This window comes from Pelecanus crispus, chromosome 5 (genome assembly GCF_030463565.1).
Source record: "Pelecanus crispus isolate bPelCri1 chromosome 5, bPelCri1.pri, whole genome shotgun sequence".
Classification (NCBI taxonomy): domain Eukaryota; kingdom Metazoa; phylum Chordata; class Aves; order Pelecaniformes; family Pelecanidae; genus Pelecanus; species Pelecanus crispus.
The window spans coordinates 3,522,155-3,547,001 of record NC_134647.1 but is presented as its reverse complement, the minus strand read 5'-3'; the positions used below and the strand labels follow the sequence as shown (position 1 = coordinate 3,547,001).

The following is a 24,847-nucleotide window of genomic DNA, read 5'->3' as shown; positions in this document are numbered from 1 at the left end:
CTTCTGCACAGGGATTCACAGGTAGAGAGTTTCTTCTGTCTTGGATGTTCAGCATGTTTTAAGGGCATCTCTTCTGCAGATTCCAAAATCCTAGTTCTTTCATTTGATTATACCTAATTTTGTGTTGCAGGTCATGTATGGTTAGTATTTTTTTTTTTTAGTCTGAAGTGGGGTTTCTGTTCAAAGAAATTGTTGCATGATCCCTAAGTCTGCCACATCTCTCTTATTAGAACTACAATATTGCAGTGCTTTTAAATATTAAGTGGAACTCAACTGTAAAAATGACGTATTGGTGAGTTTAAGAATGTTAGAGTGTTCTGGCCCATTGCTTGCACCCTGAAGAGGAACGGTGATCTACTCGAGCCGTGTACAGAGTTGTTCAAGTATATATTAATTCTGTAGCTCACCTCAGACTGATGCATTGTGCGCTGTCTGTTTAATGTCAGAAAAAAGCTAGTGAACGGTCCACTCCACCTTCCTTTGCGAGAGCACCAGCCTTTGGATCTGTGACAAAAAGAGAGATCAAATACCATGCATGCTGTCTGATCATTTGTTTCCAAAATAAAATATACCTATTACCTGATTCTGGTTTAGAAGCTCTCTTGGATCCAGGAGTGGTACCAAACAGTTTTTGAGTTGCCTAACTTCAGAAGCAGATGAATGGTTGAACATATTGTCTACGCTGAGCAGAATCTGTATTCACGCTCACTATAATTTTTTTAAATAAAACCAAGATAGATATGAGAGATCTATAAAAGAACATCAAGTGGTTGTAGCAGCTGACTTTTCTTTTAGTTTATTATCTTCTGCACTGATATCTGTAAATCCAGTAGAATTTCTAGTAGAAAAGTGTTTGTCTTTTTGTTGCCATCTGCCTAGCAAACAAGGGGTTGCCCACCATCCTCCATAGTTTCCACTATATTTAGGAACCTGTGCTCTTAAGACTTAGCGTAATGCCATTGGGTAGATCATTCTTCAGTTTTTCTATGCTGGATTCTTCCTCTGGAAAGCTCTTTTTCCGAAGTGTTCATCTCAAGTAGAGAATTTCATACTTCCAGGGCAGGCTCATTGTACAAGTTTCCCATTTTGGCAAGGTGTGAACTGCAAAAAAATTGAAATATTTTTGAAGTACACAATGAGATATCTAAGCAAATATAGGTTTCCTGATACACCCACCCCTGCCATCATACTATAATCCTGGAGAATTAAGGTTTAATATAGCTATAGTTATACAAAAAGTTACACTAAAACTTCCAAGTTTACTGTAAGACCCATGTTGAGTTGCAAACTCATTTATTTTTTATTTTTAAATTTTATTTTAGGAAAAGAAACAAGCCTTTTAGAATATCAGGTCAATTTTAAAATTTTTAAGATTAACCTTTTAACCTCTTAAAAGATCTTAAGTCTCGCAGACTTCTGTGCAGAGGTGCAGCACTTTGGTGCTTATTTTTCCCCAGTGACTTCTGGATTAACTGCAATACAGGCTTAGTGGAACATGCTGAAAAGAACGATAATGAGAAATTCTAGTCTGAAAAGATATGTATCTTCTGTATAAGGCAGTGTGACAGCAGTTCAGGTGATTTGTTACTCTGGTGCCTTGTTTATCTTTTTCCTGATTCTTGCATTGCTTAAGTTAATTGCTGTTGTGTTTGGATTTAATGAATGTACTTTGGCTCAGTTTATATGAAGTACAGTCCTTGTTTGACCTGCAAGCATTGAGAACAATGATAATAGGATTAATACTTGTCTAAAGATGAGCAAAATATGTTTTGGGACATACTGGTATGTATAAGGAAGACAGAATAGGTCCTTTCTGTTGTAACTCATTTTGCTTTATTAGGTTGAAAATAAACCTCTTTATTTTTCTTTGAGAAATATTCCCCTGGGTATTATCAGAAAAAATACAGAATGATAAAAACCTGCTTCCTGCTTGTGGAAACATCAAAGCTGGGCCTTTTCAGTATATCTTTGTAGTCTGTTCTTAGATATATTTGTGGCTCTAGAAAGTGTATATGAGATCACTGTGGAAACAAATAGAGCAATATATATAGACAAGTACTTGAAAAAGATGCCTGTGCAGTAACTGAAGTTTTTTTCAAGATGCTATTTCTATCTATGCTACATTTTCTGTCCTTTTTTTGTTCCCTACAACCGAGCGTTACAATTCAGACCTTTGAGCGAATGGGCCGTTCTGTCTGCTGAGCAGCTCGCAGTGTCCAGTCCTTGTGGTGCTTCAGGCCATTCTGCTCAACTAGTTTATTCTGATAAACTACTCCATTCCCTGTGTTTGTGGATCTCAGTGCTCAGAATGAGCTCAAATTAATCTCGGACATAATACAATTTAAGTAACCTTTCTGCAAGAAGTGTAGGTAGCTACCAGACTGAACTTCACCCTTTCATTCCTTTACATCCTAGGTTTGCTAGGAAACAGGAAAAAACCAAAAGTCCTTTTCTGTCACATGAGTATTCCTGCATATAAGTCCTTACCAATACTGTCTTTAGTGCTTATAATAGAATCAAGTTCAAGTACAGCATAATGGACTTGTCTGGGCAGGTTGTGCAGCCATGAAATACGGATGTGAAAGCCCTTTCCAGACTTCAGTGTTGCCGTTCGCATCTCAGGCTTGAGTAAGTACACCTCAGAAACGTACTAGATGGAAAAGAAGTCTGTAGTTCTGTCTAGTACTGGAAGACATGCAGAAGTAAGTTTGAAATTTTATTTTTAGTTCCCTTCTAGTTAAGGATGTGCTAGGTATGCATTGGGAGCACCTGTCAGAGCAATCTGCATACACAGACTGGCTTTCAGAAGACTTGGGTTTTTTGGGGTTGGTTTTTTTTTTTTTCCACGCTGATGTTTCAGGTCTCGGCACCATCAAACTAACCTCTGTAGCCTTTTCACAAGTTTTCATGACCTCAGCTTAAAAACTTTGCTAGATTTCGTAAACCAGCAAGGAATCACAGATTCATATTCCCTTTGACTGGAAGCCTTTGTGTCTTTACGTGGTGCACCAACCAAGTACGCTGCAAAAGCAGTATTTGGGGATAGGAGTAGGACACGGGGTGGGGGGTGGTGTCTGTTTTGAAACCTTCTCAGGAAATGAGGGAGAAGATCAGGATCACATTTCAGACTTTTTATTAAAACTGTCATGAATCCATTCCTGCATTAGACCAATATGGCTGTGTTGCTTGGTTTCAGGTTTACTAAATAAAGCTAGATGATAAACTCCCAGAAGCTGGTGTATCTCTTTTTTCTTTTTTTTTTAAATTTTTTATTTTTCCCTCTGGGTGTAATGTAGTGGTATCTGTAATAGAGAATTCATATTTCATCCCGTATCTTTTTTCCAGTAATCCCTTTCTAAATTAGGGCTATGTTAGAATAGTCCTTCTTATTAACTATGCATCGATGTCATTGCTTGCCCCTTTTTAATTAAAAACTGGCTAGAATTTTTTTCAGGCATTCATGTAGTCTTTCTGCTTGAAAAAAATGGTAGCCAGTGCTTCAGATTCCTACTAAGGTGAGGTTTTCCAGGCTGCACATGTACACTCTAATAATTGCTTTCTGTACTGCTAACAATTGCAGCGTATCCTGTATTAACAGCGGTTCAGAAGTTCACTAGCAAATGTTGGTTTTCTTTTCTTACTGCAGCTGTTGTGGATGAACACAAATGTATAGTGATACAGCAGCACACTAACTGCAATATGATAACAGCATATATTAAATGTGATCTGTCTTAACATGCCGAAACTAAACTCTGTTACATACTAGAATAGCCTTTTGCTTTTTCAATGTGTTTTCCTCTCAGAAGCTTTCAGACTTTAAGTTCAGTCCGTAGGATACTGCTGGTGCGTTGCTCACGGCTTCTTTCAACCGCAGCATTTTGCTTTTTGAGATTCACTAACGGATTTGCCGAAGACCCAACAATTTCATATGAAAACAATTTGTCAGCACTCAGAATGGGTATAGGAGTTACATTTACTATGCCTAAACTGGGACCCAAATAAATTTGCTTTTGTTGTAGATGCCAGCTGCCCTTCTCCTTTAAGAGTGTGGTTCCTGTGGAGGGGGTGGCAGAGCTGGTTGTAGGCAGAGGCTTCCTTTGTGCACTGGGCTCGGGGCTGCCTCCTGTGTGTGGCTCCCCTTCTCTTCTTCCCTTGCTTCCACCATGTTCCCACTTTTTGTCTTCCAAAGGTTAAGCCAAGATTGTCCTGGTATGTCCACACATCAGTTCAGTCTGGCCAGACCCATTGCAAATGCCCGCTCAGCCCCCAGAGAAGGTGTTACGGATAGATGTTCCAGTCGGATCCCAAGTCACTAATCCAACAGCGTGATTCCTGGCTGGTTGGATAGGCTGAACTGATTCAGAGCATTAATAGATAAGGGACCCTGACCATAGAGAAGACGTGTAAGGAAAATATTTGTGCAAAGTTCATTTTACTGTAGTTTCTGAATTTTATCAAATTCAGCTTGTCTGTGGTCCTTCAAAGCTAGGCTTGGCAGCAGAAGAAAAGGAATGGCACGTATGAGAGAAATCCAGGACTTCTGCTTTATTGCACTGACAGAACCAAATTGTTCAATCTGTTGCCTCATCTGTTTCTTGCCATAGCTGGGAGTTGTAAAGGTCAGGCCATCGCAGCACAAAGAATATAATAGTTAACATGCTGCATCTCGCAGTGTTACCAGCTGGCTAGTGCATTTCTCCCATTGAACATCCAGGCTCTTTCCCAAAAAGCGTAAGCAGCATCCTCTGCCTATTTTGGGAATGCGTCAAAGTCAAAAGTTCCTGAAGGTGGTAATGTGGGATGCCCAGTGCGGTCCGCGCTGCGCTCGACTGACGTCCTGTGCTCCACTTCAAGAGAGCTGCAGCAATTTGCGGTTTGAAATAATTCTCATCACCCTGAGAGGTGCAGCTTTTTTGGTCCCTGTACCATCGGGTCTGTTGACTGAGGAAAATTCCCTTACTGTCAGTTGCGTGTGTCCGAGGAGGTGTTATGTGATGGAAGCCCCTACCAGTCACCCTGACCCCCACCTCCCACCGCTGCTGGGTAGAGTGCCTGGGTGACGAAGATTTCATCCCACAAAAGTCAGGCTTATCGCTGCTCTGCTCGTTACACCCTCACGTAGGAGAGTGAGAAGTACCGGTATGGCTACAAGGCAACAGCTATGTATCAAAATTATTGTGAATATACGTGAATAAAGGAGGTAATGAGTGATACAAATAAACATGTATGAAACTGGCTGCTACGGGAGACCTGCGTAAGTCTGATCTAATGTACGTGTCTCTCTCAAACACCGCATGGGTGCACCGGCAAAGCAAACGTGCTTTGTCAGCCTCCTGACCTGGCCTCAATTTTGAAGTGGGTCCTCTCACTCTTTAGGTCTTTCTTCTCCCCCTTTGTTTCTCCATGTTTTTAATATGTGTTAAATGATGAAGATTAATGACACGCTCTTGGCAGTATTTGACAAGATAAAAACAGAAGTAAAAGCCACTTTTGCTCCCTTCCAGTATTTTGTTAACAGATTTGCATCCTAAGAATCCTTTACGTTTGCTGAAGCCAGATCGGTCGTTCGTATGACATTAAAACTATGAAGTTACCTCCACTTAGAGGTGCCTCAGTCTTAATATTTGCTGGGTTTTGCTGTAGGTTGTCAGTAGGCATCAATGAATCAATTACATTTGTTATGTGAAAGACACAACTAAATTCAAAAGTTCTGAAACTTTTATTTTTAAGGATACTGGGGTGACCAAAAAAAAAAAAAAAAAAATCACATGCTTTCAGGATAGGCTAAGCCAGTCTGCCAGTCCGTTATGGTCCAGCAGCATGTTTAATACAGGCTGCATCGGCGCCTGCACATCAGCCATGGTGGCTGATCCCACCGCGTATGTTGGGTGCGCGCTGTGGGAAGGGGAGACGTGCTCCTGGGCCTTCCCCGGGGTGGAAGCACTTGGATCCTGGGTTACGACAAAGACCTGAGCTCTTCTGTGTTGCAGCTGATTGACTGGGTGGGACCACACAGCAAAAAACCAGCGCTGCCCTTGGCAGTGAGGGACTGTTGCCTCACTTGCTCTCAATTCCGGTTGCTCACTTGGCAAATCAGAATGACATGAAATACGCTATTTTAGCGTGGTGTGTTATACTTCAGTGCTTTGTGTTAAGGAGCTACGTCGCAGATGAAAGCTAGGGGAAAAGGTGTTGGTTTAAAACTGAATTCATTAGTTGTGTTTAGGTTTCTAACATGTACAAACTCCTTTTTTTTGGCATGTTGTCATGGTTTAACCCCAGCTGGCAGCTAAGCCCCACCCAGCCGCTCGCTCACTCCCCTCGTTGGGAAGCGGGAGAGAATCGGAAGGGTAAAAGTGAGGAAACTCATGGGTTGGGATAAAGACAGTGCAATAGGGAAAGCAAAAGCTGCGCACAAGCGAAGCAAAGCAAGGCATTCATTCCCCGCTTCCCATGGGCGGGCAGGCGTTCAGCCATCCCCAGGGAAGCCGGGCTCCATCACGGTGACTCGGGCAGACGAACGCCGTCCCTCCCAGCGTCCCCCCCTTCCCCCCCCTGCCCCCAGCTCTATGTGCTGAGCGTGGCGTCGTATGGTGTGGGACAGCCCTTGGGTCAGCTGGGGTCGGCTGTCCCGGCCGCGTCCCCTCCCGGCTTCTTGTGTCAGCGCTGCTCAGCAGTAACGAAAATGTCCCTCTGTGATCAGCACTGGTTCCCACAAACCCAAAACACAGCCCCATGCTAGCTGCTATGAAGAAAATTGACTCTACCCCAGCCAAAAGCAGCACATGTGTAACAACGTAAGAGACAAAAATGCCTTTTGGTAAATTCCACTAGCTAAAACTCCTTGTTTGGCTAATATTATAATTAAGTCGTTACTGGTCAGTGTTTTAAATTTTCTCTCCTATTGCTGTAGGGAAAAGTATTGCCATAACTTGTTCTTTATTTCTTCAAATCTTGATAAGTTATCCAAGTCACCGTTTGACTTAACAGAAGATCTTTCATTTATGTTTCAACACTTCTTTGGAATGCTTGTGAACTTTAAATGTTTTCTTTCTTTATTAAAAAAAAAAAAAAAAAAGGAGGGGAGAGGGTATATTAATGCAAGTGGTGTATGATATTTTAGTACGTCCTGGGTTTGACTGTTCACACATCTCATCCTTCAGAATGCCATTTAATTGTGATTTCCTTTTTATTCCTAAAAGGTGCCATACTTGGCAGATCAGAAACACAAGAGTGTATCTACTACAACGCTAATTGGGAAAAAGATAAAACAAATCGGAGTGGTATTGAACCTTGTTATGGCGATAAAGATAAAAGACGACACTGTTTTGCTACATGGAAGAATATTTCTGGATCGATTGAAATTGTGAAGCAGGGTTGCTGGCTAGATGACATCAATTGTTATGACAGGTAAGTGAGTTTTCCTATAAATTTTATGTTTATTTGTTATTTTAAACTATTTTGCCTGTCCATACAGGCAGGCAGGCAGGCAGACATACAAACATACAACCTCCCCTTTGCAAACAGTACTTGAGACAAGCAACAATACGCTAGTCTTGTTATCTTGGTTTTAGACACACACACACATGCATTCACACATGCTTTTATGCTTTTTTTTTTTTTCCTTTTGGTCACGTACCTGTATTTAGGGACGTGACTTCATCCAAGTAGTTTGTCTTGTTTGCAGAATAGCATGTTTTACCTTCTCTTATTTACTTACTATATATTATAAAACAGGTGTTTAATTCATTCTTTTTTAGGCCATTAATAATAGATTTTTCCAATGACTTGGTATTGCCAAACAATGCAAATACACTTACTGAAACCAGAATGCAAAATTCTGTAGTTCACTTTTCCAAAGTCTTTGGAGCAGGAAAGTCAGCACATTGTGTCTGCTCTTTAATTAAACGTGAAAGTACTTTGCCAATTTATTAAAAAGCTTGCCTTAGTGTCAGGAAGAGACGTTGAATATTCTAAAACTCCAGTTGCTTTTACTATAACAGATGGTCTAGCAAGTACCCGTGAGCAGTAACAGCAGGACTTTGGGTTTGTTAGATATTGGCTGAATAAAGGTCATGACTCTCTTAAGAAATGGTATCATAGTTCTTTGAAGTATTGTACTAAGTTTTATTTGACCAAAACAGGTAGTGTAGAAAAGGAGAGAATTAAGAAAATAAATGCATAATAGATCTTTATTAAAATGTATTTAGAAATAATTTCTAACAATATTTTAGCGAATTTTCCTTTTGTGTTTCTTAACTATTAAATGAGTGGAAGAAATCATTATAGCAATTTCTACCACATAAAGTTTCCCCCCACACTAGGATGTTTTCTCCTTTAATGACAGTTTAAAGCTAAGTTGAACAGTAGTTCTGATTTATCTGTTTCTCAGAGAAGTAGCAAAGCATCTGCAAGCTTGCTTGCACAGCATGATTGAAATTTGGCTATACTAGAAGGCAAAGGACGATTTTAAAGGAATCTTATTTGTTGCTGGTAATATCTAGGAACTGTAAGTCACTCAGGATAGGAAAGTACTTTGGGTTTGTTTTTTTAAATCTGTTTTTAATTATAGCTTTGCAGAAGAAGTGGGGTTATTTACAGTTTCTGAACTAAGTTTATTTCTGCTAAATGTTGAACTTTTAGGATGGAAATAGAATTTTTCAATTTGGAAATAGAATTGGGTTCTGTAGCATTGCTATCTCTCTAGTTACACGTGTATCTTTGAACAGTCTAAAAACATTGGTATTAATTTCTCCCTAAAGCAAAGAAAATAATTTGGAAGAAGAAATAAAAATGCAGGAAGGATGTTAAGGAAATAGCTGAAAGCTGAGAATTTTGTCTGGGGCTCAGACCTCATTAGCTGTAACTTGTCATAAGAATGCATGCTGCTCTGTTTGTCTGAAATATCTGTTAAACAAAATCTTATCTCTGGGAGTGAAGAGTAGTTTACTAAACAGAGAGTTACAGTATGATGAACTCCAAACAACACCAGATTAAGAACACCAAAGAATAAATGTTTTGTGGAAGTTACAGTACAGTGTAATTGTAATAGCTGGTTCTATAAAATACCCTAATTTTTGAAGATGAACCCAAAACTCTTTTGACAATCTTCAGCTGTATTTAAAATCCTCAACTATTTCTGCAGGATTTTCAAATTCTTGTCTTTCTGCTGTCGTCTCCTGCATGACTCCTGGTTTTTTTTCCTGACTTGAATAGTTTCAGCTTCTTTGTTAGTAGAACTCCTTTTCCTGTGAAATAGGCCCTGGCCATGAGCATAATGTAGGCAGGGGAAATTGCAGAAATTTTATCTTTTTTTTTTTTTTTTTTTCCCCCCCGAAAATAAAATAAAAATTCTCCTTCCCACTTATCTCCAACCCATGCAACCCTGTACTGCGAGTTTATGGTTAAACACTAGCCCTTTGATCATTTGGTTGTCCTGTTTAAATCTAGACTGTGAACTGTTCTTCGGTATTTTTGTCAGCTTTTGAAATCCATCCTGTTGGTGGTTTTCTTTAACTTTGTCTTAAAAATAGCAAAAATGTGCTGTTTCAGTTTTAATATTAATGATATTTCATTGCAATATAAAATAATGAACAAAATTTTGTTTCTTCAGATTTAACTTTTCTTTGGGTAATATGTTGTCCTGGATGATTTAATGAAGTTCAGTTTAAATTTTAAATATGAGCATATGTTTTCTCTTGAACAACCCCCCCCCAACTTAAGATAATGAGGATTTTTTTTATTACTATCTTTTATAGGAATGATTGCATAGAGAAGAAAGACAGCCCTGAAGTGTTTTTCTGTTGTTGTGAAGGCAACATGTGTAACGAACGCTTTTTCTATTTTCCAGAAATGGAGGTTACGCAACGTAAGTTTAGACTAACGCATTCATGAAGGAACTGCTTAGCAGAGTTCAGAAATATTTAATATTGCACATGTTCGGGAGATAAGACTTTTCAAAACGTTGTGGTCAGTTTTTCCTGCCAGAAGGTTTGTGATTCCCGGATGACAGAGCACTGTGTGCATTCACATAAAGAGCCTAGAAAATTGCCGGTTCGTTTCTTCAGTTTTGAAAGGTCTCTATACTAGGAGTAATTTAAATTGATAAAAGGTACTTCAGCTCTTTTCTAAGGGTGAGAAGGAAGGATAATCTGAAATAATTGGCTGTTTTAAGATACAGAAGTTACTGTCAAATCTCTCCTTAATTGTATAGCTAAGCTTCTGTAAGTGTCTATAAATCATTGGGCTAAAAGCCGTATCAACCTTACATGCATGTACCAGCCCATGAACGCTCCTCTTCTTGAAACAATGCTCTCGCCAATTCTTTAGACTAATTGGACCTCTGAGTTTCTCTATAAATTGACACAGTAACCTTTAAAAAGGGGGAAAGAATTTCCTCCCAGGTTACAAGGAAAATCAGATAGCCAGACTTAACAAATAATTGTTTTAAAAAACAATAACGAAAAGATTATTTGATTACTCTTGCATATCTTCTTCCAGTCAAGAATCTAATCTTTGTTGGAAAACTGAATAATGTTAATAACCGAACTGAAAACAGCAAATGTCTTGTGTACCAAATACCCAGAGGAAGTTGTTTATGAAATTAAATAACTTTTTCTATGAGATTAAAATAGCCTTTGTTGACCCAAGAGATACTCTTGTCATTTTTGCCAGTGATGCCGCTAAGGCAATAATTGACATTCTCCTACACTCTCATGAAACCTCTCTTGCCCCAGGGGTCCGTGGCTGCCCCTGCACCAGCTGCCTCCGGAGCAGGGCTTCTCGGGAGCCTTTCTGGAGCAGCTCTGGCAGCGTCTTCAGCTAGAGAGCTTTCCCTTTCAGCAAGTCAGCAGCGCCTAGAATGCTGGCAGATTATTTCTGGCCTGTTCTACTTATTAATGACACCTTACGGCATACATTCCAAAGACTAAATTTCTGTACTGATTCGTTTTTCATTCGTTAGGTGATGGCATTCTTGTAAGCTTTTTAAAATACAAACACCGCTGACATGCTGTGGATAGGCGGAGCTTAGAAGCACAAAAAAGTTAGATGTGCTGATGCGTAAATCTGGGGATCCAAGTTACTTCTGCGCTTTCCAAAATGCTGCCTTTATGTGTCTGTTTATATTAGAGCATGCTATTTAATCAAGTATTGTTACCCTGTTGTGCTGATTGCAGGAATTTTTAGAAAATGGGGGTGCTAGACAGGTCAAACACTGTATGATTTTTGTTTCTTAAAAGCTGTGTCCTTTTTTTTCTCCCCCTTCAGCGACTTCCAATCCTGTCACACCTAAGCCGCCTCTGTTCAATACCTTGCTTTATTCATTGGTGCCTATAATGGGAATTGCAGTGATTGTGCTCTTTTCGTTTTGGATGTACAGACATCACAAGCTAGCGTATCCTCCAGTACTCGTTCCAACCCAAGTAAGTCGCTGCATTAATGATATTGGGTTTTTGAATGGTAAAACCATTTTCTGGAGAAGAGAGGGAGGGGTGTGCATCTGTCACATGGCTGAAGTCTTCTGTTACTTTCCTGATTTAGAGGTGCTAATGCTTGCTAGCCGCAAAAGCAGAAAATTAAGCTTTACTTAAATAGCCTTCTCTCATTAATTGGTATTTGATGAACATATGAGCAACTACTTAATGTTTTTACACGTGTGTGTATTTGGGAGGAGAAAAGCGAAACACAAAACGTCAGACGGCAAAGATGCAGTACTGCTGGACAGCTGGGGGAAGTTTGTACTCTGCATAGCTAAAAGGGCTGCTTGTCCAAAAGCTGTGTACAGCTGCGCTCAGGTACTCGTGCTTGAGCTTTATGTAATGCTTAGCTTAAAACACAAATGAAGGAGACACGCTAATTCATAACAGCGATTTGCGGTGAGTAGAAAATAGTAACAAGGAGAAGCTTCTATTTTTGAAAATGCATGGAACTGGGATACAGGTATCAGTTAAAGGGAACGTAAAGAAAATCTTTAGTTGAAGCGTAGTTCCAGGGCTTAGCTCAGCTCGTGGCTTTACTGTGATTCCTGTCATCTTTTTCCTCTTAATTGTTTATGCGTTTTGTGTTTTGTCTTGAAATGTTTCAGTTTTAGCAGTGTTTGTGTTTTACCTAGAAAATATTATGAGATTGTGGTCTCAAAATTTGAAAGGTAAACTGGCAGTGTTGCATCAAAACAAACCTTTTGTGGCTGCATGTGCTTAGTTCCTGCTGTTGTCAGGCTCCAGCTGATTCTGTAGGTGTAATTAGCATTAATACTAGAATTCCTCTTCCTTCAGCTATGTCTAGACATGTAATTGAGATTAGAAAGCCTTTATGAAAAGGGTTAAGACAGCAAACTCTTCAGACAGAAGTAGGAAAGGTGAACAAAATGTGGTAGTGGAAATGAAGAGATAAATGACTTGCCCAGGGTCCCACAGCACTTGGGTTTTTGCAGTAGGAATTGAACTTTAGCTTCCTAACTCAGGGCAGTGACCACTCAGAATACATTGCCTCTTGTACAGTGATGATATGATGATGCTATTTACGATCAGATAAAATTAAGACACTTGTTAGTTTTGGTGGGATTGCATTTGAAAAGGATTTACATGTGTTTGCTCTGTACTGCCAGCTTCTGTGATATTTTGGGTGTTCCTGCTTGACTTCAGGGTGTTCCTGGAAGCATTATTGCCTGTGGTTGATAAATAGAATTGTTTTGGTTTCAGTTTCATAGTAATAGATAAGAAGAATTTGGGGGGAGGCAGTAGGCATATGTTCTTGCCAAATGAAAAGAACATAATTTAGAGGAAGAAAGTATGTTTCCTGTCCTTGCAGAAAGTATTGCAAATCCTCAAAACTTCGTGCAATCTGTTAGCATAATTATTTCATCCATCTCAAGTTTTATGGATTTGGGACTTCACATCAACCTAGTAGTCTTCACTGTAAGATCAGATTCATAACGGCTAGTTGTTTGAGTAATTTCAGCGTGTAATTTCCTTTCTAGACTTAAAGAAATAAGTAATGGATAAAGTGATAGAAGAGCAAGCAAATGTTAAATACATGCAAGATATCAAGAACTTGAATTTTTATATTCTTCCTCCTTTTTACTGCAGTTCTTCTCTTGCATGGTTTGTGTTTGGTGCAGGAGTGGACACGTCATAAATTTTTAATAAATAGGGTAATAACCTGTTTTGTTAATGCTCAGATTGTATCTGTTGGGATAAGTATATGTTGGTGCTTGAGCTAGTGATGGTGTAATGACATTTTCTTATCTTGTGGTGAATAAGCATTAAGGTTTGATGTGGAAAGTCAGGAAAAGCTGCTTCTGCCTGAAAAACTAAATGAAATTCTTATGGAAATATAATGTATAAGTATTCTCCCATATGCAGCAGAGCAGTATTTCCCACTTTAAATTTGATTAGAGCTGATTTGAACAGGAGGCAGAGGAAGCAGAAAGAGAGGGAAAAGTATTAGTATTTTTATAACCACAAAACAAACATTTAAATATTTATGCAATTAATATAGTAAATATTAATATTGTATTCATAATTAGGGCATGAGTAGAGTTTGTAGGCGAATGGATTCTTTTCTAAACCTTTCTCTAGGAAATGGTAGAATGGGTGGATCTGATACTCACTGGAAAACCGGGGTTTCTGTATGAGGTACAGATAAAGGTTATCTCATTTTACTCGGTTTATTCCCAGAAGGCGATGGGAGTACTTAGGTGCAGTACGCTCTGGTACTAATCTTTCTTTCAGTAGAATTTAAAGGATAGATGAGGAATAAGCAAAAATAAAAATGAGGAAACGGTGAAGAATGAGGAGAAGAAGGGATAAGCAAATAAAAAAATCAGAGGGCAAAAGGGAAAGAAATTGTTTGGTATATTTCAAAAAAAGGAAGAAATGTGCTCGAAGAAATTTTTGAACCTGTAGTGAAATATAAAGGATGAACATCTGAGAAAATGCAAACAACTTCATTTTCTTTTGAAAGTAAAATTGTTTCATGGTACGGGCGCATATCAGGCAGGCAGTTCCTACACAAACTGAGCTCAGCGCACAGCTCTGTGTTAACTTCACTTCATATTCCCTTTGAACGCAGAGATAATTATTTTAAAATTTGATGTAGTAGAATCGGCTTCTATGGTTTAAGATTGGAAAGCGGTAGATGTTTTTGCTCCTTACATGTTTCATTCTTGCTTTCTTTCAGGTATTTGGGTAGAGAGGTTGGTCATGGGGGTTGCTAGAGTAGGTCACTGCTGAGACGCTCCTTGCTGGTATCCGAGTCGGAAGCGCTTGGCGGGTCCCGGGCCGCGTGTCGGGCCAGCCACGGCAGAGCCATGTGCTCCCGGGTGCCGCTGCCAGCGCAGGGACCTGTCGTGGCTCCTGCCGCTCCCGTTAGTCTTGGCTTACGTACTTCTTGGTCTCTTGTTTGTGCTGTTAACTGCATGCCTCGCTTTATTGCGTGGGGCGCTACCTAGTTAAAGCTGACTGTCCAATTTTATAAAATCTGTCACTCTTTAAGTTCTTAAATGAGTTATTAATAAATGTAAGGTTGCTAAACACATGTGTGTATACGTAAAATGGTTTGAAAGAACTATTTCCTTATTTATATTTGATTTAATCATGCAGCAAACATATATTCATATGTCTGATCAAGTTTACCAAAAAATGGATGAGTATTTTAAATATTCGAATCTATGGATTTTTATATAGAAGGAGTTACTCTCACCCGGTTAATTTTCACTCACGAGCACCAGGTACACTGGAAATGAAACACTACCATCTTCGCAGACAAAGGCTTTCACTTTCAAATTAGGTGTAGTTTAGATTTCCCCACAGCGTCCTACTAATACTCCTGGTAGAAATAGCAATGCGGGTGCCAAGGAGTTGATATGTTATGCTCATTTAGTTTTTACATCTCTTGAGCTTGGGCCAGAGTTGTCAGTCAATGCTAATTACAACTGTGGTGTTACCACTCTGTCATCTGATAGATAGGGCCATAACCTATTTTATAGCATAACTGACACAAGTAACACTTTTGGTTTTCATCAGTTCACAGAGCTGTGGCTCCCAACATTTTATATCCATACTGTGCAAAGAGGGAATTAACCTCTTGTACTTTTTGTTGAGTGCCCAAGTTATGAATATCTTACTGGATCACAGAGTTGCTTTTTTTGTTTTGTGTTGTTTTTAAAATAGGAGTCATATGTTGAGAGGGTTGAAAAAAAGCTTTACAGATTCACGTAATGTCTTCATAACCTATTTTTGTGCTTTCTTCTGAAACGTTTGAAATTAGTTGGGTCAAAGATGCGTCATGTTTTTAATCACTAAGCACAAGAAAGCCCTCATCTAGGCCTGTTTGGTGTTACCAGAAAGTTAAAAACTCGGAATGGACAGATCCTGTCTGTTAGAGTGTCCATAAAAGCAAGCTTAGTTGCTAGGAATTACCATTTCTTTCTCTCTTCAGAGAGGAGGATTACATAGGTGAAAAATATGGCTACATCTTCTTCTTTTCAGCCTCTTATATCTCACTTCCTTTAAGCTTTTCACCCAGTATTCCCTGTATTGAGCACAATAATATTTTATGTGCTTAATTTTTGGTTTTGAGGGGGGGGGGGGGTTTGGTTTCTTTTGGGTTTTTTTTTTACCCCATATGAATGAACTTCACTGGTCCTGTCTATGTGGAGAACATCATAGAATCATTTAGGTTGGAAAAGACCTTTAAGATCATCCAGTCCAACCATTAACCTACACTACCAAGTCCACACTAAACCAATCAAGGGTAGACTAGACTAAACCATGTTGCGAAGTGCCACATCTACCTGTTTTTTGAACACTTCCAGGGATGGGGACTCCACCACCTCTCTGGGCAGCCTGTTCCAATTCTTCCATTGTCTTCAAAGTCGTGTGCTATGTGAACCAAGAATTGAGAATAATTGAAGCACATGTATCAAATATAAAGAGAGATTGATCTTATCCCTCTGGTCTCAAAATTTTTTTGAGCATAGAAAAATACTCTGTGATTTTGGTCGATGGCAATTTTGGTATGGCTCCCTTCACCACCATACCATGATAGTCTTTCTTCAGTGTATCTTTTCTTGAAGACACCCAAGTATGAATAGATCTTTGTAGCTGTGTCACGGTTTTGATACTTCAGTTTCATCTCTAAGAAACTAGAATTGAGAACAGTATCACATAATGGGAGGTGAATAGTGATGAAGGACAAAAATCTCTAGCAGTGGCAGATGCAAGACGTATTCTGAACTACTGACTGCAGGTCTGACTGCATGTGTAGCAGTGCAAAAACAGATTCTGTGTTGGAAACTGGTAGGAAAAGAACATATAACAAAGCAAGCACTGCTCTTTGCTGCAGTTTTTGATCTCAGGCATCTGGTCTAGGCCGCCAGACCTGTGCCAAGGAGGTTGGGGAGGGGGTGGGGGGTGTAACTTGAATGGTTTGTTTTCAAAAAGTAGTTAGTAATGGGAAAAATTTTATGGTTGGCATTGGAACAGATTTTCATATGTTGTTTCTGTTCTCTAAATTAACTTGTAGCACATGAAATAATCTACCTGGTGCACTTAAAATTGGTGGGTTAATTCTTTATCCCTTTGCCACACTAGGAAAATTGCACTTGGCTGCTGAAGAAGAATGAAGAAATTAAATCAAGTGTTCAGTTTTTTTCAGTTTTCGTCTTCCAGCCACAATTTTTTTCTTCTTGTTGTTATAGATATTTTAATAGAAGCATTATAACACTTGAAAAATGAAGAATAAGAAAGGGAGAGGTGTTTTTACAAGGACTTATTCCAAACCTGGGAAGATTAATAGCTACTTGAAAAATATATGGAGGAGAAGCCAGGTACTTACATGAAATGGAAAAAGAGGTTGATCAACAAAGAAAAGCTGGAGCTCAGAAAGAGGAAGAACTTTAAAAAAAAAAAAAAAAAGATAAAGACTGAGTTAGAGCTTGTGGCTAGCTAGGAAGGAGTTCCGGTTGGGTATGTATCAGTGGTTGATGAATGATTAACATCTAACGAGTGGCAGTGTTGGTATTAAAAAGGAATAGCTGCATGATCTCAAGATTTGGACTGCTAGATGATTTCACATTCTCTAATACTGCATATCTTCAGGACTAGTAAGAATTTCTTCTGTAATTGTTTCCAGTAATAGCTGGAATGACACAGGAGAAAGATCTGGTGCTGCCCTTTGATTGTGGTACTGTGAGGCACAACCATGATACGGTTGTTTAAAGGGGAAAAAAAAAACCCCACAAATGTAGGTATCCTGTGAGAATGTAGTAGGAAAGTTATTGTAGATAAGAAGCCCTTAATGTGTAGTAGGTAAATAGCTTGTAATGGTGTCTTTTTTTTTTTTTTTTTTTTAATTCATGGGCTATGACAATACAAGTAGTTCCTTAAAATCTTTAACGGAGGGAAGAATTTATATGACAGATAATTGAAAACTACGTACATAAAGTGATGCATGCTTTTTCAGTGCTTGCTATACAACCAGATGTCTGAAACTTTGGTTCTAAATCTTGGTAGCTTTTAAAAAAAAAATCTTCTAAAAGTACTTTCCTGAATTCTCAATTTGCTTTCAGAATGAATTCTCTCTATTTAAATAAACGATAAATGCAGCTGTATATTTTTTTTTTTAAATCTTCAAGAGGTAAGAAAATACAAATCCAGGCTTATGGTATCTTATCCTGAATGGCAGCCTAAAGGGAACTTTAAAGTACAATTAAAATCTTTTAAAAGTTTCAAATTTATTTTTATAGTCAACTTCAAGTTACTTTGTGCTTTTGCATTGATTCAAGCAGAGCATTGTCTTATAAATGCTTTCGGTGCTATCCCTTATTCCTGGCTTATTAAAAAGCTGGTTTAGTTTCAGGACTAGGGCTGTACAGGGTGGGTGTGGGAGGCTGGTGCAAGAAGATGTGTATCTGTCTGATAAGGCTGCATGTAGGCAGTACTTTGTGCCTTGTTCTCATAAATGTTGACTTGGCATCTACGCATTTAACGACTGACGAGACACTGAAGGCTTTTACAGCACTGTATTTAATTTACATTGAAGAATTCCTCTCTCTTGTTCATTCACTGTAAACAGTAATATTCAAAATAATCTACATGATCAAGACCACATTCAGACTATAGTCGTAGTGCTTTGGAACAGTCATAGGAAGGCTAAAACACTGATCTCCGCGAAGCCTGCAGTCGGGTACTGTACCTTTCAGGAGCTTTTAAATGATTTTCCGTAATAAAGTCTGGTTTGCATATCCTCAGATACGCTCTCCTGAATGTTTTAGGTTGACATCTTTTAGGTAATCTTTTATATCACTAAATGGGTGAGAATCGCACATTTCACAAGGTATACAAAAGTAATTCATCTTACCTTACATCCTCCAAAGAGACTGAGGCACTGTGGGTGAATACAGAGATGTTGTATTTAGGGCACTAGTTAGGAACAAATGAAGGAATCGGCACAATTAATTTGTAATACAATAATTTGCATTTATTTTGAACACCATGTCTATAAAGATTTTTATGATGTGTTTGAAGTTCAGAATATGATTGTGGATAGCGCACATTTTGGAAAAGACAACACTGCTTGGTTTTGTTTGTCCAATTGGTTAAAAATATCGCAGTCATTTCCCTATTCCCTGTTAAAATGTTTAGAAGTAATTTTCAGGCAGTATAGATAGGAAGTTAATGTGTTTATATACATTTGTGTAGATGATAGCTATTTGGGGGGGGGGGGAGGGGAGGGTGGTAACTGCTCCCAGTTTTTATTTATAAGAGTTGTATTAATTCCTGACAGAAGAAAGTGCATATTTGCATTTCTGAAATAGCCTGGTACTGCTTAAACTGGTGATACTTGGGTTTCTAATGAAAAGTCTGAGGAGGTGGTCTGTAGTCTGAAGGGAAAGACAATGATTTTAAAAACAGAAGGTCTGTGATGTGCATAAATCTCTGAAAATTTTCATTTATTAGTGTTTGGGGGAAGCTGATCCCCTTAAGAGAGCAGTGAGAGGCATGGGAGAGGACTCTCATTTCTCAGAGTTTCATGTTTGCAGTTTCTCATTATGGTAAGAGCAAAAAGGTTGGATTCATGTATCTTTTTCCTTATTTCTGAGGAATTTACATAATTCTCAGGAGCTGGAGAATTTTAATAGCAAATAGGCTTGAAAAAATGACTAATAAATTTTTTACAGCCACAGGAAAGATGTTTGAATAACTATTTCATACAAGCAATGTTTTTTTAAAATTTTTTTAACAGTTACCGTCTGTTCTTCGACTACTTGAGTCAGTAGAAATAGGAGTACACAGAGATATTTCTATTCCTCTGTTCAGTAGCCGTTCCCTATCAGATTCACAGATTGAGTAATGCTTTTATTTTGCTTGGCTGCTCTTTCTGGCAAAGGAACATGGGGGGCTTGGAGGAGGAACTTCTTTTAGTGACTGTGCTCCTGGTTCGTGGAGTTTGTGCTGCAGAATCTTACAGTTTTTCTAAGTGTACGTGGAATAGCTGTCATTCTACTGGAATCACCAGCTCACGGAGATTTGAAGGTGATCAGCTACTCTGGAAACCAGTTTAAGGGTTTGGGTTTTTTGTTTAGTGTGGGGTGGGGTTTTTTTCCCCTCTTATGAAGTGCCCTCAAAATATTTGCAGGCTGTACAGGTCCTGCAGGAATCGGCTTCGGACCCTGGCTGTTACCCTCATCTGCGGTGGTCTGCTGACCGACGGCGAGAGGAGCCATCCTGGTGGGCTCCAGTCGCCTTTAGTGCTGTCAGCGGCAGCAGGCTCTACTACAGTATTTATAAATCTGACTCCTAACTAATCTAGCCTTCAAGAAATACTTCAGCCCTTCTATTATTAATTATTTAGATAATGCTAAGTGTGTGCTAGACAGTTTTCAAGCGCAGAGAAAAGCCTCTTGTTGGCCCCGTGCTCTGGAGCATCCTAAGAATGTAAAGACAAAGGGTGAAGAAAAGGATGATTGCTGTTACGTGGCAGCTGAATACTTCAAGTGTTTGAATTTCATGCTCTTGCAACATCTGTCTGATCAAATTATAAAGGACAAAGAAAAGGCTGAGGCGAAAGTACAGGAGGAGGAACGAAGGTGTCTCGGCACTTCTCTGCTTGACTGGCAATGAGATTGTTCAGTAAAAAAAAGGGGTGAAAGCAGCACAAACAAGCGTGTGTCATTAAAACGTGTTTTAAGTTTCAATAACAGTGCTCTGGGACTTAAGTTTCTATAATGGATTTCATTCCACAGTCTGTAAACTCATGTGACTTGTTTGAAAGAATCTTTAATATTGTAATCTCCCTTGATACATGCTGGGTATAGTGTTTTCAAGTTCACTTGTCCTAGTTACACCTCTAGCGTGCCAGATTGATTTATTAAATTTAGCAATATAGACCGAATATATGATGACCTGTTTGTTTATAAGGTTAAGCTATAACTTAGACACTAAAAAGTTTTCATCTTCCACAGCTAGCTACTACTTACAGTGACTTTTTAAAAATACAACGCTGCCCTCTACTGTACAGTTGTGAGCATAACAAGAAATAAGTTTGCAGAACTTGGGTTTGTATGTTTAATTTGCTGCATGTGTTCATATACTGTTTTGTAGTAACCTGACTGTTTATACACCTATAACAGACAATTCTGGTTTTAATAATAAGATCAATTCAGGTGATCTGTGTACAGGTCTGTATAATAATCTTTTTTTTGCCCATTTTTCTTTGCTAAGATATCAATGATGGATTTTTTTTTTATTTTAAATGATCTGTTATTAGTACAAGAAAGTATTGCTATCCCCATGAATATTTTTGTTGTTAATTCACAAACAATTGATTTTGTCTCTTTTCTTGTAAGCTGTTTTTTCATCCCATTCTTGGTATAAATAGTAATTTCTTTTGCCTGTGTTTTTTCCCCTCTCTACAAGCACGCCTTTCATATAATGATTGAGGTAAGATGCATTGATGTTTGTTCATGGTTATGGAACTTTCTGTGGACATGTAAGAAGTTGTTTTGGTATGAATTACGTTTTTTCAGTATTTTGGACAAGAAATTTGTAAGCATGCGTGGTTTAAAAATACAGATTTAGTCTGCTGTTCGTAGCTTTCTTAAAATTTACTGTAATTTCTCAGGCTGTCGAGTTAGATGTCTGCAGGGATTGATAATGACATACACCAGGCATAGTCAGTTTGTGGTTCTTCATCTACAGACTGGCCCGTTTGTGTCACTCCCACCTCGTGCCGCGTGGTACGAGCAGCGGCAGGGGCTGTGCCGGCACCGCCTTTGCTGGTAACCTGGGGCTCTGGCCGTGGGGCTCGGGCGGGGACCGCGAGTCTCGCTGGACTGGGTGGCCCTGGAAGGAAACGGCGTGTCCTGCCCGCTTCTGTCCTGTCTGGGCACCTCGTGTCATCTCCCACCGGTGAACTGCCTGTAACTGCGATTACAGTGAGCCTGTTGTGATGCTGAGTGATGTGATGGGCAGGTTTGAAGTGATCCAGGAGCTCCGAGAAATAGATTACCTGAAGAAAAATATTCTTTCGCTATTAAGTCTCCACTTTGATTCTCCCCCCCCACACACACTGGCCAGAAGTTATTTTTACTTGTATTAAACTACTGATACTTCATGTGAAACTGCAAGTAACTGAAAACTGTTAATTCAGAAACTTGGTCATTATTGCTAGGCGTTTAAATTGAATATAGAAAAAGTCAAGATTGGAGTTGTATGAATGCTCAATTTCCGTTGTCTCTATAGGTCTCTAATAGCTAAAATGCCTTGTAAATGTAATTTAGAAGAAAATAGAATGGTGCTGTTCAAATCTTTTCCTGAGCATCTTGCATCTGTAAAGAGTTATTGGAGTTCCTTCTATTTGTATTACTGTTTTGCTTCAAATGACTAATTTCAGTTAGGAAAGAAGCTGAAGTATCCTGTCTACAAGTAACTCCTTTGTTTATATTACTTTGGGGAATATGTTTGCAGTGTACGATAAAACAGAGGATTTTGTGGGGTGAAAAAGTGAAAAATTGTCACCATTTAGAAGAAAAGTAGTTTGATACAAATCAGAGTCCATTTTAGAATAATTACAAAATTTAAGAAGTCTGACTCCCTTTACTGTATTTGGATCTTAACTTCACAGACCATCTGTTTGAAAATGAACCAGTCCCAAGCTAGAACGGGAGGAAACAACCAAGATTAGCCATCAGACTCTTCCAGTGAGAATTTGTCAACCATATTCACAATATAAGCTGTAGAATAAATGTAACCAAGGGGAAGCATTGCACCATTTAACAAGGAAAACTTGCATGTGCTCTGGAAGTTTGAGGATTTTTTATATTTTGGAGTCAGGAAAGAGAAATGCGTCTATGTACATCCCTGTTTGGATGCTTGGGTTTTTTTTCCCCCCTGACGTGCATGATGAATCACCCGATTCAGGTGCCGTGTGAGAGACGTGACTGGAGATAAACTCACGTGCTGATGGATTGAGTTGGGGCAGGTCTTGAAACAGTCCGTTCAGTTGGTCATGTTTTTAATGGATTTGTAGTTTTGTGTTTGGTAAGCTTCTCTCTGATCGTGAGAACCATTCTTGAAGGCACTTAGGGAAGCCTATTTCTGGAAGTTACCATTCTTTAATGAATAATTTTCCCTCTGTTCTTTTTCTGGTATGACTAGCATGCGCTACCTGACAGCTGACTGCAACTCCCACCTATAAAAACCAGAACCAAAAAGCCCCGTTTGCGATTTGAAAACCTTACAGCGTACAACATAACTAGATGTCTGTGATTTTGAGATCACCACACAACTCGAACTTACGGTTTTAATGATGAATGGCTTTGAGCTGTAGGAAGAGCAAAGCTTAGTTGCCTGAGTATTGTGCATCATATGACCCAGTCGTTCGAGTACTTTTTGCCAACGTAGCTGCTTCTGCTTTTTACCTGGCAGTGGACCATCGTGCAGCAGGAGTGTTCCTGCTGCCTCTGCTCACTGCCCCGGGGTTAGGACCGAGCGTGTCTTTGAGAAAGTGGAGTACTTGGGATGAAGTTACATGTGCCAGCGGCTCGCCGCTCCCAAAAGAGAGCCCTGCTTCCCTCTGTCTTGCCGTGCTTTTTGTGTTAACCTGGACCTTGTTGCAGACTGATTCAGTTTGCTGGATTATCAGAAAACTAACCTGATTTTTTAATAAATAAATAATAAATAAATAAATAATAAAAGCTTTCTGGCGATACAGCATATTGCCTTGATTTGCTGTGTGGTCAGACAAGTACCAGCATCAGCCCAAGGGAAGGGACAGGGAAAGCTCGGGAATGGGAAATTGGGCCCTTATTTTTTGACAGCTGTGGCAAGCTGTTAGACTAATATACCCACATTACATCTTTACTCACATTCTATCATCATCCTTGGCGCCACAGAGATGATTTTAAAAAGCCATACAAAAATAATTATGCCTGTGGCACGTTAGACATTTTTGCTTAGAAGTAGAGCAAGTTGAAAATACTGTCAAGGAATGTTTCGGTATAAAAATAGTACCTGTAGTTTTAGAGTAAACGCCTGTTGATTTTTAACGAAGTTGTTTAGAAAAAAGAAATCAGAAAAAAAACCTGTAAAACTATTCTTTTTAGTTATGTTAACAGAAGGCAATTATCCTTTCCATTTTAAATCAGATTTGTTTTGTGTGTGTGGGCGTGTGTTGCTTGTTCATAAGAACGCCGGAAGTTTTGACTTCATAAGAATGTTTCAACACGAAAGGGAAATGTGCAGGGAACCACAGGAGGTTGCTATATAAGGTAGTGGGAAAATATTTTGAAATGCCAGGATTTTCTAGGAAATATGAAATTCAGGTACATGAGCAGTATCGTGGTCTGATGTGAAGGTAAGAAGCACCAGTTTTCGCTGACCGCTTTTTACTGAGGACTTACTGCCTTCTCTCGTGATAGATGCTGTAATTTTTTTCATCCAGTCTTTGAGAAGTGTTAAGCGGTTGTTTGCTTGATGGGCGAGAAAAAAATTTGCATAGTGTGCTTCAAAATACTGACAGATTTTTTTGGGTGGAGGATATGGAAATGAAAGGGAGTTGTCCTAGCCACTAAAGCAAAGTGAGGTTTGGGTTCCCTTCCCACAAACTGTTCTCTTAATTTAGGCCAGTCACTAGGTTCAAAACTTCAAAAAGTTGTTTGACTGCCTGATGTTAAATCCCCAGATGCTGCACAGTGCTCAGGATTCTTAAAAATAGCAGGGTTTTTTTTTACAAATTAGACTTTTGTGAGTAAATATGGTCACTTTGTTTCTAGTTTCACTTGTAACTAACTACTACAAATTGAGGACAGTGATTTCCCAGGTGCCTGAAATGTCCATGAAGGGCTTTGGCACTGCATGAAAGGCAGCACGGGAGGGAAAGCTTAACTCTTCAACTTCATTTTCTGTATCGTCGTTTGTCCAGTTTAAACCCAGCAATTTTGATGTAACAATTTAAGCATCTGTTGCTGTCATGCTTGCGAAAGGATTTCATACTTTTTTTGAGGATAGTATTGTAATGTGTCTCTAATTTGAATTTCAAACATTGTATTTTCTTTCACCGGTATTAATTTGTGGAATTTAAATCTGGTTTCTTTAAATTGCTATAAATCTGTCTCTCTATGAAACTTGTTCTTTCTGAGGGATGTATTTGTTGCTTAATAAGAAACAAGAGAATGGTTATTTATTCCTGCGCTTAAACTACTCAAAAGTTGCGTTGGATACAGAAGCACTTGTCTCCATTCTCACAATCGTAAAGTATACTTAAGACCATAGTTGCTCCGAAAATGTCTTTAACGTGCACAAGACTTTTGTGTTGCGAACTGAAGTGCTCAAATACTTAACTA

At 39.0% G+C, this 24,847-nt stretch overlaps 1 protein-coding gene across 1 annotated transcript in view; it reads left to right on the top strand.

Annotated features, from left to right (window-relative positions):
- Positions 1 to 24,847, top strand: part of ACVR2A (activin A receptor type 2A) — a 68,699-nt gene that overhangs the window by 30,305 nt on the left and 13,547 nt on the right. The window contains exons 2-4 of the mRNA XM_075711601.1: positions 7,203 to 7,410; positions 9,759 to 9,868; positions 11,269 to 11,423. Coding sequence (XP_075567716.1) covers positions 9,820 to 9,868; positions 11,269 to 11,423 — 204 coding nt within the window. The 5' untranslated portion in view covers positions 7,203 to 7,410; positions 9,759 to 9,819. The remainder of the gene's footprint in view (positions 1 to 7,202; positions 7,411 to 9,758; positions 9,869 to 11,268; positions 11,424 to 24,847) is intronic.